The 14,539-nt window shown below is 34.2% G+C and overlaps 1 protein-coding gene across 1 annotated transcript in view; it reads right to left on the bottom strand.

The window, feature by feature from the left end:
• The window catches only part of FMN2 (formin 2), a gene marked incomplete at its 5' end in the record, with an annotated part of 152,964 nt that overhangs the window by 19,062 nt on the left and 119,363 nt on the right, over positions 1-14,539 (bottom strand). Inside the window, one exon of the mRNA XM_082756573.1 lies at positions 12,593-12,644. Within this exon, the coding sequence (XP_082612699.1) occupies positions 12,593-12,644 (52 nt within the window). The remainder of the gene's footprint in view (positions 1-12,592; positions 12,645-14,539) is intronic.

Here is a 14,539-nt window from a genome sequence, read left to right as displayed (position 1 = left end):
TTATATATATACATAATTTTTCATTTTATAAATATATAAATATATATAAATAATATAATAATATAATATATACAATATATAATACATAATATATAATATATATATATTTCATATATATATAATTTTTCATTTTACTTCAGCAGATGGAATATATATATATATTCCATCTGCTGAAGTAAAATGAAGTTATAGAGAAGATCAAAGATGTTGCACATAAAACATTAAGGACAAAAACATTCTCACTTTTACATCTATTATACTAATACTCAAATGCCACATCTCAGCACACCATTTCTTCCACTCCCACAGTTAGCCTACCATATCAGTATGCTCTGTGACAGCACTTCGTTAATCAGTAGAGTATCTGTTTTGAATTTCTCTAGCACACCCCTCCAAAAAAAAAAAAAAAAAAAAAAAGATTTATAGATGATTAAACTACAAAATCCTATTCTACTTGCCTTACTTGACATTTTTTCTCAGAGGTTTATACCGGGTAAATATTTATCATGCATCCTATGATCGCATAGAACTACTTATAAAGAATATCCCTGATATACATCAGTCAACTGAATGCTGCATTGTATTTTCAGAAGTTTTGCTTTCTTTTTTTTTTTTTTTTTTTTTTTTAAACATGTTTTCAACTTTTTGAAAGACTAAAGCAAGCACATCTGGGAGATCTTTTTGGTTTTCCTCCCAGTCTCCTCCCCTGATTTCTAGTTATGGAGCTTGTTACTAGAGGAAGTCACATAAAAGGTTCCTGTGATTTTTCAGAATGAAGTGGCAATACTTTTGAAGGAACTTGAGGAATAGAGTAAGAGAGAGAGAAATCCATAGGCATCAGCTGAGTCAATGGCTTATTTTTAAGGAAGCTGTCTGAATGAAGGTCATTAGTGATTTGCAGAATACAGAAAGACCAGAAGTTAAAATAAGATGCCTTGACCTGAGAAATCTCTCTTCAAACTGTTCTGCAAATGACAATAAAGTGAAAAGAAACAGACAGTAAATGTCTATCCTAAGTAATGCTTTTAAATTTGAGGTAACGAGCTAGAATTCCATTACAGGAAAACATCCCACAAAACGGGAAGCCAAGACAGAGTGAAATTCATATTGTAGAGGAGTATGTTCAAGAAAAAGTTGATGACTAACACAACCAGCACTAACGTTTACTGAAGACCAACTGGATAGCCAATGTTTTTTCTGTGACGACTAAAAATCTCCCTGAGGACCACTTGTGCAACTAGTGCAACCTTATGCACACATACAGCTGTGGCTAACAGCTGTAACTTTCTAGGATGCCTTTCTATATTTCTAGGCATATAGACAGAAATGCTCAGCCAGTTTGCTTGCCTCCGTGGCAATTTTTTTTTGGAGGTAAGGGAAATAACCTGTTTGTGAAATGTGGAACAGCAGCAAGGTAGCAGGTTATCATTGTTAATGTGTCACACCTTTTTGATAACTGTTAACAACGTACAAGGTATCAGCTGCAACAGACTCCAGAGCACAAGTCTCCATGAATCAAATTTTTTTTTCTATATATGCATATCTAGCTGTCAAAACAGTTACTGTGTGTATATATATGTGTGTGTATATATATATATATATGTACACACATTTCAGATGGAGGGGTCACCCCTAATTTAGTAGTTACTAGTTTCAGAGTGCATTTAGAAGATACATAGAAATCTGCTTGCCATACTCTTGATGCTGTCATTTTTGTACTACAAGACAAAGTGGCATAATTCACAGATGAAAGAAAAAGCAAATAAAGTGAATCCAAATGCATCAAATAATAAAACACACAGCAGTAAATCCTCCTATTATCATGCTCTTTAAATATCTGATTTGGAAATGTTTACATACATCAAACTAGATATGTCTCAAAGCTGAATCCAGGAGGAGACGCACATTTCAAATACAAAGAGAAATTTGGATGACATTTTCATAACCCTAAGAATAGATATTATTCAAACCTCAGCCAGGCAGCAAATACCTTTTCTCTGGTGCTTTTGAATGGGTTCCCCCACAGAAATTTTCCTGTTGATCATTCAGCAGATTTGGAAACAAGACATCTTTAAATACTATCAATACTGTTCATGACTGTACATGCAGGCACACAGACATTTTGAATCAAATAAGGAACTAGAGTTGAATGCATTGTGTTGCTATAATTAATTTTTGCAGGATGTAACTTTGGGAAACTCATCTCATCTTTCTGGATATCATTTCACCTATCTGAAAAATTAAATGTATTACACAAACAGGTATTGCAAAGCTTGCTTAGTGGCCATTTCTTAAGTGAACAGGTTCTTAGTTTTCTGTAGTCTTAGCAAATGTGTTAAAGGAAAAGAATGTGCATTAGCGAAGAGAGAGTAGTCATGGAAGAGGGAAGGAAGGGCATGCAAGTTATTTTCCGGGATTAAAAGAGGTAAAAGAGGTCAGCGGCTTTGCTCCAAATAGCATGACTTTGAAAGCCTGATTAAAAGTAAAGCAGTGATGTTCACACTGCTGTCTTATCCTGACATGGCAAAAGCCAACTTTTTAAAAATAAATTTCAGACCAGTTTTCATATTTCACATGTTGGCTCTGAAGAAGATATAAATTAAATCTCTCAGAACAGTAGACGAGTTTCCCATCCATGATAAATGAGTAAGGAAATAAGATTTCTCACTTTCTCATCTCTTAATTTCCTTGGTTAAACTGTTTGTGTAATTCAGAAAACAAAACAAAACACACTGTAGACTGAGATGACTGCACTCACTGCTTAGTCAAACGTGGAAATTTGATGAATGATTCGTTGTAGGATTGCTTTTTTTGTGTGTGTGTGTGTGTGTGTGTGCTCCATTGTGTACAACTGTGAGACTATGTAAATTATTTTTTCTACTTGGAGGGATAGAATAAGTGGATGCACTAACAGCCAAACCAAATTTAATCAGGGGTGTGTGTGTGTGGGGGGGGCAGAAGTCATTCACATTGTAATTGGCTTATTGACAGCATTTCTAGATAATAGGTCTGATCCATTAGGAATATTTTAAGAGCAGTTATGGATTAATCAATTTTTCCATTCCATTTTGAAGGTAGTAAGAATTCTAAAGTTCATACAATGATTTAGATTCAAGTCTGCTATACGTGATGTATCAGCGGATTAATTTTTTCCATTCACTTGGTCAGTTTATAAAGATATATAGGATATGTTTGTATATGTGGATGTATATAAATTCATACAGTAGGTCAAGCAAAAAGGGGGAGAGGAAATAGAGCAGTTGGAAAAAAAAATAAGACAAGTAAAAAAATACTAAACAAAGACCAGTAGTAATTTCACATCAATATCAGTTGAAAAAGCTTTTGTGGCCAAAAAAATAGCAAAGTGACAGTAGGTTCAGGCATGTCCTGACTGACATTTCTGAGAAATAGTGAACAAACAGTTGCACACACCCACCTGATTTTCACATACAATATATTAAATCACCTGTAAGAGTACAGTTCATGTTTGAATGTGTGTTTAAATGTAGAAAAATTGTTTCATCAATTTTGCAATAGAGATTCTGTATTGTTTAACAGGTTATATATTTTGTTTGAAGTTCAAATCTGGATATTTTGGACAACTTGTATTTAGGTTTACAAACTGCTAAGCATCACGTATGCACATTTGAAGTTAAAAACGGGTAATCTTAGTGGTGGTACTGTGCTAATTGGTGAAGCAGTTGTGTTTCAGAAGCAGTTCTGACTCAGGTAGGAATTGCAGAAAATTTTTCTCCTTTAAAAACATATTCAAACATATTTGTATTCTTGCAAGTGATTCAGTTTTCCATATACGGAAATAATGCATGTGTGTTGATGTATGTATTCACCATTTCTCAGAAATGCTGAGGTATATTCCAGTTTGATGAAAGTCATAGGTAAAACAGAATTACACATAGTCCACCAAAAACCAGGTAAAAAAGAAGACAGAAGACTACACGTATCTCTTACTGATTTAAATCTAACATTAGTTTGATTTAAAAGCCAAACTGATTTGGCAGACCTGTAAACCCATGCAAAGTTCCGCACCTGGATTTATGACTACAGAGGGAAGAGAACAGTATATAGGTAACAGTAGATGTTCCCTGGAAAAGTTATCTATGTGAATCGTCACATTCAGTCTTGCTTTGTTTTACAATTATGAAAAGGCTTCGTATATATATATTTTTTTGTGTGTTCTAAACAGCCGAAAGCATTAAGGAGAGCTAGTCATATGCCAGAATACAAATTCAGCAGTCACAAAATTATATGACAAAATATGAAACAGTACCATCATCCTGGTAGTTGAGATAGAACAAGTCTGTGAGAAAACTTAACATGCACAGCATCCTAAGATGCCTTGCATCTTCTATTGAGGTATTTTGTTGAGGACCCTCTCTACATAATAACCCTAGGTCACTTTCTTTGTTTAGTTTTTAATAATACCATTGCCTCTACTCCATGCTCTACCATGTCCTGCATGATTACAAGTGAAAAAAAATAAATTAAATATAGGTTCATTCAAAATATGCTGAACTTATATTTTGATAAGATTTTTTTTTAAAGCAGTATCTTTAAAAAAGTATTAAAAATTGAGATATGTCAGCTTAAGTAATCTACCAGAATGATTAATCTCTTCTTCCTTTTGCCAGTTTATATTGTGTAACTATGGATTTTGTAATATCGTTCCTTAGAAAACAACGGTCTCGAGAGATTTTTTCCTTTCCTCTAAAAAAAAACCTGCCAAACATTTGCAATGTTTTGAATCCTAAGTCATCTCCCTCATCTCTAGTCCCTTACCTCCTATAAATTTATATTTAAAAGAATAGTGTTTTAGTGCTCCAACTAGATGAAAATTAACAGTTTCAACAACAAAATCATCCCTGTACCTTTGAGTTACTATTTTTTCCACAACAAACAACCAACACGAAACATACAGAGAAAGAAACAGGAAATTATGTTTTGACAGTCCAGTTTGCCTCATTCATACAAATTTTGTTTCCCCTTCCCACCCCTAAATGGCTAGGAAAAAATTAATTTTAATATTCATGTAAAATTGTCAATATTATCAATTGTATACATTGACAAGGTGCTAAATAATGTTATAGGCAGGATGAAGTTATCTTAGCAGACAGAACTTTTCTAATTACAAAGAATAGAGTGTTTGAAAAGTTGTTCTGCACAGACTGCATCATCTCCAGCCATCTAGAAATCAAAGGTCCGGAAATGTAGGTTAGAGGTATCTTTGCTACTTTCACTGTATTCTATACTAAGAATTGATTAGCCACAGCAGACTCAAGAAATGGGGTTGAAACATTTCAAAATCTGGGTTGATGAAGTGAAAAGGTCTTTGCATGCATTTTTAAAATTCTATGCATTTATCTTTGAATTCCTAACTTATCCCAATACACTCTCTTTATAGCAGTGACAGTATCTTTGTTTAGGTGAGGAGAGAAAATAGGTAGTATTTTCCACAGGGATCAAGTTTCAATGAAAATGTGACAGCCATTGGGGTTGATGGAAAGATTATGCTACGTAACTCTATTGCTCCAGACATCTGAATCATTGATATTCACACATTAAAGCAAAGCTAAATAAACCATAGTCCTCTGGACATGAGGAAGTCTTTTCAGGCCAAAGGAGCTGTTCCCATCCCTTCTTCCAAAGATTACGAGGGTTTCATGATATTTCTGGTGATCATTGCACTGTTTTCTTTGGGATAGAGAACAAACTTTTGCCTCATCAGCAGACTGATTAAGGTAGAACAGTCTTCCAGGCAACAATTAAGAAAAGAAGCAGGTGCAAGATTTCCCAGGAGAAGTGTTCGTTTAAGACAGTGCAGAAGAATCAGGTTTGTTAACCTGATCCAAAGCAACAATGCTGAGGAACAAATCGAGGAAGAATAGCAACAACACTTTTTTTCCTAGCCACTTAATCTCCATATATGAGAAGCACATTGGGGTTTCAGCAGCAGACTGAGGCAAGCACTGTATTGTGGAGGGGTTGAAGGCAGTATTCCATCAGATGGAAATTATTAAGAAAGGAATGACCTATATTGTATAAGTTATTACTGGACAGTTCCCAGATGAGTTAATAGAACTGTGACCTAATTAAACCACATCCTTTATGTCCAGTTTTTCCAACTGCATGTACATGACAACAGAAATATAATATAATAAACCTTAAAGTAAATTTTAAAATACAGCAAGGAACACAACAACTCTGGTGGCAAATGAAGAGAAAAGAGTGAAAGCAGAAGTGGTATCCACATTTAAGTCACAGTCATTGCAAATGCTAACACCATACTATAAAGGTCTTAAAAACAATCTAACTAAACAACTCTGGTGGACCATATAATGAAAGAAAAAACCTACTGAACATAATCGTAAACTGAAGCACAATGGAGAGTCACTGGAGCTAATCTCTCACAAGTCTCACTTCAGCTGTAACAGCTCAAAAGGAATATCTTAAATTTTTGAAGACTACTCAGTGAAACCACCTGCTGGAAATAGAGTAGAGCTGAAAATAATGTGTTACATTTAAAGATTTTAATTTCTGTGGTGTTTTTTTTCATAAATTTTATTAGTGACAATATTATTTTTTTTAATACTGAATTTAATGTTATAACACTAGGTTTTGGTATGAATGGACCCCCACTATTGAAACTATACTGTTATCATTGATACTTAACTTTATTGTCAATGTTACTTAGTTGTGTAACTGTATTTACACCATAAATTAATTTCTTATTTTTTACGGTAAGATCTAAGAGTACGTCCTCTACATAAACTGCATACAGTAGTATACTATGCTGAATATTCGATCTCTAAATCGTATGCCAGTCTACTAAAAGCTGTAGTACCATTTGTTCATACTAGCATTGAATGCCATTACAGGGAAACAAATTTAAAACCAATAAAATGATTTAAGCAAGACGCCCAACAACATCAAAAGAAAAGATAATGCTCTTACACACACACATACAAAAAAAAATCAATCATGCAGATGGTTAAGAACTTGCACTCATTTAGCAAATATTTTTAGAATAGGGCAAAGATCAGGGAAAGATCAATTACCCATATTTCAGAAGAAACTTTTTGACATAACTAAACTGCTGGCTATGTTTCCATTACTGCATATTTACAGGCCTTGATATTTCGTCAGAGACAGGATACTAAACTAGAATGATCCAATCTGTTTAACAGTCTGTAAGCTGCTTCTATACATATTTCCTTTACCCACTGAATATTTACTTTTTGCTGATGCAACTAATGTATACCTCCAGCCTGAAATGTATTACCATGAGGAATTCAAGTCCACATGCTGGGAACCACACAGCAGGAAAACAGACCTAATAACAGGAAAGGAACCAACAAAAAACAAATGGCAAAAGAACAGTGAAAGATGGAGGCCAACAGCATACTCTTATCTTTCAGTTAAAAGCAGAGTTGTTATTATTATTGTTACTATTATAAATATCTCCCTCCATTCTGAGCTTTTCACCACTTTCTTTCAATCACTTACTCAATTTTCACTTCAACCTTACGATTCACTTTTGGAAAAAATCCAAACTATTGTGTGGAGGGTAGTGAAGCAGGAGGAACTTTTACTGTTTTAAAGGATTACCAGACTTAGGCGCAACATTTCTAGGTGTTGCTTTTCAGCATTGCCATTGTACCATAGTGTCTGCTATTTCTCTAAGTGTCATCAACTTGTCAGCTCATGAGCAGGTGTAAAGGCTTTGTTCCTCCTCAAATGTAATGTTCAGTACAGCCAATGGAAGTCTCTGAAAAATGTCATGTCATGAGTATTTTTTTTTTTTTTTTTTTTTCCCCAGGGAATGTAAAGGTAAATATTTCTCTTCAAAATTCATGTCATTTGTTGCTACAGCAAGAAAGCAGCAAAACATCACTAAATGGATTATTAAAAGTTCTGAAAACAGAAGAGGTGCCTGAGAGGCAGCACTCAGGAAGCACTTACAAGACTGAAGATCACTGGAATGTGCAAGTAATGTGAGCAAATTATAAAGTAAACCAAATAAAAATATCCTGACATGAGGAAGATGAGCATTCTGTACCAAACCATACACATCTGAAATTCCCTAGTTGATACAAATGGCAAAAGGCAGTAAGTCCTTTGTTTGACTTTTTGTAAAATATATATGTGCTATCAGAATGCACTGAGATTTACAGAAAAAAATAAATTTTTAGATATTTTTAAAATCAGTGACGTACACAGAACCATTATAGTAAGTAGCATAGCTGTGTATTTACCATTCATTTCCTGCATCAGAGCAGGAAAAAAAACAACTGAACAGTTTCACCCCAAATCAAGCCACAGTTAAATCAGACTTGTGTCTTGGTGTTATGTTATCACTTAATTCAGGGTCATACTACCTAAAATATTAGACATAAGAGGGTCTATAGTGTTTAAGAGATTCTTAGCATGCATTGCTTCTTACATGGACTTAGTATGAGTAAAACTGAGCAATTCTCAGAACAATTGATTTTTCTTGCCAAAAATCAGACCCTCTATTTGAATTCATTATGGTTCATTAGGATTCAGCTAAATCCAAAGCTTATTTAGACTATAATAGATATTACTGCTCTGAATTTAGAATCTGATGTTTCATTGAGTGACAGATAGCAGGAATAAGTGAAGATCTTCTGAATTTTTCTCAGGCCTAAACCAACCATCTCCATTTCAATCTGTGAATGATTCCAAATGCCTTATTCCAAGAAGAGATATAGCATTGCAGGTAGAAGGACAAAAAAATTAACTATTTCAGTGGAAGAGAATCAGTGTTCCAGTCTGCGTTTATTTTGTTATATTAAAAGACCATAACCTGTAAGCTTTCCAAGGAGATCAGAACTAAATACTGGGCAATGTATTATAAGAAAGTAATAAAGCTACATGCTATTCCTTCATAACTAGTAGGTACATAAAGGCAGAGACTAGTGACCTCCTTCATTTAATGCTGTTTCTGATAATATTGGTCTGATCGCTTAGCTGTTGTTTCTTCAGGAACCAAGTGCAAGAAGAGAAGCAACTAGCTTATTTCAGACTGTAAACCAGCAAAATGGTTTTTCCTTCTGATACATTTGCCTGTTACCCTAGCATGGTAAACAAGACATCAGCTATCATACAACATTTGACAATAACTTTGATGCAATCTTGGTTTCTATTTGCTGTAGATGCTATGGATCAAACTATCTCCTTCTACAATTGATAATAAACGATAATTGTTTGTATCTAATGATTCTAGTGATTCTAATTTTTTTTTCTCCCTGCTTAAAGGAAATATCTTTCTTAAAGATTAAAGGCATTTAAAGCTAAGTAAATGAAAATATGGAAGAAAATATATAAAAATGTAGAAAATGTACAAAAAAATGAAAATATAGAAAACATAGAACATATTTGTTATTTGGTGTTGTATTTCCCAATTTTCAAATCTCATTTTTAGTTATATATTTTTTTTAAGTGTCAGTTACATTATTTCCAGCTGTGTGAATTGAGCACATAGCTATGCATCTTGGTGCATAAGACACAATCTAGAAAGATTTCAAATAGGAAAAAAAGGGGGGAGAGGCTCCTAAAATACAGAATCATCTCTTTCTCTCCTCTTCTCCTCCTCTTTTGCTTCCCCCGTGTTCCTCCCTCCCCAGTGTTTTTTCATTATTTTATTTTATTTTTTTTTTACTCTAACTTGTCATGTATTTGACAGTTTCTCAAGTATTTAGCAATGAGGATCTAATTGGAAAGTGCCAGGTTCTTTTTTATTGCACTTTATCAATATTGTTAACAGAATGATGTAATTGTTTGGGGTTTGGTGAAGACATTCCATGTCACTTCAGTGTTAATACCAGGCTGGAGCCTTCATTGTCTGCCTGCGTAAGCTAGATAAACACAGACCTGTGTGCTTTCTTCTCATCTCAGGATACTTACTCAGAGAGATCTTGGAACATATGCCTATTGCGAGCTAAACATTTCACTTTTCATTTTATCCATGTGCCAGAAATCCATTCCTTGGATAAACACTTTACATACTGACACTCTTAAAGTTACTAAACACGATAAATAAAGAGAGAATACATCATTTCAAAACCGATTAAACATTTTCTCACTTGTGACAAATGAACAGCTATACACTGCATGGAGTCCCTGGAGCAGACATTCCATTTTCTTTGTCTTTATTTTGCGTGGAAGATTAACTTTCCATTTCAGCTCATCTATTGCACAATTGAGCTTTTCTAAAATACACATTGCTGCATTTTCCCCAAATCATTATTCATTTTAGAAACATTTTGGTTGTTACTGCTACAAGAGCTGTTCTTTTAGACTTCTGTGCTTTTACTGGAGATATGAGCTTTAATATTCTGTGCCCAAGCTAAAAGAAAGAAAATTTGTAGCTCTTACTAAAAGCTAAAGAAATGTTATTTTGGGGCAGACCTGAACTTACATGTGAGCTGAAGTTATCCACTTCAAAAAGTAAAATCCAAACACATTAATCACATTAATTTTGCTCCATCTAATCCATCACTTTTCCTTGCACCACTTGCTTGTCTGGTCATCCTATGCACTGCTGTTCTATCTATGATTAGCCAAATGTAACTAATCTTTCATTTAGCTTTTTAAGCTTTCACCTTCTCTTTCACTCCCTGAAAAAAAAAAAAAAAAAAAAAAAAAAACAAGTATTTTATTTTTAAGACCCTTTAAAGATCTTGATGCAATAAATACACATAATACCAAAACTACACCAAGAACTTGTCTTCAATATTTTAACAAATACCACAAATTTGATTAAGAATTACAGTGTGTGGGTGGAAGGAATAAAGAGAAATGTAGTTTACATAACAGTAAAAAAAAAAAAAATTGACCCTAGATTTTTTGTTTTAGGTCCCAGTGTATTTCCTCGTGTGTTCTATAAGAACTTTTGCATGTGATGTCACCAATGAACTAGAATTTCCTTCTTGGACAAAATACTGTGCAAAGGAGATGCTGCACTCATCAGCAGAGGGGAGGAGAAAGAGTTAAAACAAGTAGGATGGAGTAGGCCAAGATGACTGAGGGTCCAAGGAGCAGTTTTCTTTCTTCTCCCTGACCGTATACCGTATATCCTAGCTATAATGAAAGGAATATGTTGATATCATGGTTTCAGTCAGGAGAAAAATAAAAAAATAAAAAATAAAAAACAAGACTGGAGAATTCGACAATGACAAGTCACAAGTTTTCCAAACAGATTTCAGATCCCTCTTGCCCTTAGGAATCTGTTAGCATTGCACATATAGTCTAATCCATATTCCACAGGAGAAAGTTTCCTCAGCAGAGCAGTCAGAAATCAAAAATCTCTCTTCTACTAAGTTTCTTCCCTCAAAGTTTTATTGTAAAGGAAATTTTTAAGAGTAAGAATCATGTAATTCAGCAGTTAAACAAGCTTCAGCAGTTTCAGGAATGCCTTTCAAATACTTGAGCAAGAGGTACAATACTGAGCCAAAGCAATACTCCCTTCGTTCCATTTTTTTCCATCAGGATCCCACATCATTGATATACCACTCAATGACCTTTCAAGTAAGGAGGGAGCTTCTGACAGAAACATCCACCTTTTCAGGTACCGTCTTTATTACATGGCCCATGGGTATAGACAGAAACTACTGGTATTGGTGCTGTACCAGGAGAGTAGTCACCCATAACGTGACATTATAGAAAGTAACAAATCAGGACATCAGGGCCATAGGATGGCTAACAAATCATAACTAGAATCATTGATAGTGGCATATTTTACTGTACATGAATTAATGAATACAGCTGTATTCATCAGCATATATTCAGTGGCAGTTGTAGTTAATACAAAAGGAAGATGCTATTCTTAGTGAACAGAAAACTAATACAGACTAATACAGTTTCACCAAATCTGGACTAGAAACGGTGTGTGTCATATTTCAGTCTTCTGCAGGGACAGATAAAAGTGTGTCCCATTTAGACACTGCTTCTGGAGAACACTGCCAGAAATTAGAAGAAAACACAAGTTGTGCAATGCAATGAAGTTCACAATTTTGAAAACTCTCAACTGTACACATCTGTAATGAAATTTAATGAAGTATTTCACTTTTTGCCACAAAAACTATCTGAATATCTATTAGCAATACTACAAAGGAAGTCACATTCAATTATACCTATCATTAGCATATTAAAAAAACAGATTTCCATTCCACATTTTATAAGTTCAGGAAGTTGTACCTAATGAACATTAGCTGTCTGGGGAATGCTATTTCTGTCAAATCACTATGATTCTGGCATGGAAGGAAGTTTCCTTTCAGAGTGAATGCCATATTCTAAGTTTGTTTTTACATAAGGTATATGCCTTTTATACCTTAAAGGCAAGTGTCTTGCACTAGTTTTTTTAAAGGTAGACTGCACATCTATATACCCTTTTTTTTTTTCCTGTTCATCAAGTTGAAATTGACAATAAATATAACTTCATTTTCCAAGTGCATTTCTTCCACTATTGAAAAATATAACATTGGATTCCAAAACAGCAGCTTCTAAAAAAAACACTTCCTTCAGACAAGGAGTTTAGCACGTTGTTCTTTCTTACCTTTTATGTGCTTCTGTTAGTGACTTCTCTTCATTTTCTTGGTCTAATTTAGCTGTAAAAAAATACAGGCAAAGAATTAAAGTGAAAGATAAAGATTATTTATTTTTTTAAATAATGTTCACTGTAAAATTCATAAGTCTTTTATTCTTTATTTTATAAAAACAAGATGAAGATACACTCAAGTATAACAATTCTGAAAAAGCTACATGAAGTCTGATATCCCTAGATATCCCTAGAAAAATACACACACTCCTAAAAACCCTCAAAACAAGTGCTGTTTTTTGTTGTTGTTGTTTAAATCTTGCAGTAATATAAACAATATAAAGTCATGAAAGTGACTTTAAAGCAATTCTTAAAGTATGACTCTGAAACAAAATATATGGGAACTTGTCTATCAAGAGGGAGGAAAAGCACGAAGCATTTGATTTCATAGCTTTTCTGTAAGTTACTTGATAGATAAAAATTGTCTTCTCCCTCCCCTTCCCCTTCACATAGCTAGTTAGTTTATGAACTAGGAATTCCTAAACAAGAATAAATTACATCAATTAGTGAAGTACTAGCACCATAGTAGGCCCATATCAAAAACATTACTTTCTATACAAAGGAAATTATTGCATTTCCATTATGTGAAGAAAAGTCAAAACCAGCAAGCTATCATTGCCACACTAGTGAAAAACGATCAGTTTCTCGCTTCTTCTCTCATTCTGCACTACATACCAAGTTCAGTTCACTTAGAAACACTAATATGCAAAATCTACAAGAACATACATATTAACCTAAGTATCAACAACATGCAAAGCAATAGTACAATATCAATCTGTGCAAGTGTACTTAGATCAAATTTATACAGTTATTCAGTTATCACAATTTAAATCCATTTAAGAGCTGCACGTTTTAGCCAAAATCTTTGTAGTCTGGAACTTTATTCCCTTTTCGTGTCTGCTGGAATACTAAGTTTTTAATTTGCAAGAAGAATTTTAGAATTCAAGAGAGTCATTGGGTTTGGGGGCATGAAGAGGATCTGAAGTGTCCTGAAGACAAATAAATATCAATAGTACAGAATTCAAAGAGAAAACTAAAAAAGAAGCATAAACTTTAAAGCTATTTCTCATTCCCTACATTGCTTTACAATAATAAAAAACATTTTTCTACTTTGTTGATGCACCACATCAACAATGCGGTAGGAAATCAAAAATAGTAAATATAGATTTTAAATTTGACAAAAATAAGAATGGGATTTTTAGGGTACAAAAATAATCACTATTTTTTCTATTATGATGTTTCTATCAGCAGCACTTTACAAACACACACTTGCACATAGACATGTGAAATCTGTAGCAAAGTTACACAAGTGCAGTTTCCCATTCCCCCCTTCCACTCCCCCCCAAAGCCGGAACAAGGATCCGAATTATGTCTGATGCTGCAAATGCTTTTTAATAGTAGTAACGTAATCTGCTGAGGTGGGTGAGCAGTGCTCATTTTACCCACAGCAGCAAACTTTGTATCTAGCAATTGTTATTTGAAGACTAAGGCTCCATCGTTGTTTTGTTTGAAGTGAAAAAGAAATCCCAGCAAACCACAGGAAACTTGAGGGAGTACTGGGTAAATGTTCTCAAGGAAACTCAAAAGAACGTGAAGCCTGCCTGATTACGGGTTTCATTACTGACTTGAAACTCGGCCCAGATTCTTCAAAAGGTTTCTGAGGGCTCAAAACCCTTCTGAGTGAACCTGGGCCCAGTGTTGAGTGAATCTGGGCTGACTTATAGTTTTGCTTGAAAGCCTTGTCTTGCTTTGGATATGAAACCAGGTGAAACCTGGCAGCTTTGACAGATTTTTTACTTCAATCCTGAAAGTCAAGGTATGATTTGTTGTAGAACCATATGGTGCAAGAGAGAAGAAACTCCACACAGACTCCTTGGATGAAGGGAGAATATATAATTTTACATT

This window comes from Aythya marila, assembly GCF_965140915.1.
Source record: "Aythya marila genome assembly, chromosome: 3".
In the NCBI taxonomy this organism is placed as follows: Eukaryota; Metazoa; Chordata; class Aves; order Anseriformes; family Anatidae; genus Aythya; species Aythya marila.
The sequence above is the reverse complement of the archived record's forward strand: the minus strand, read 5'-3'. Positions and strand labels throughout refer to the sequence as shown.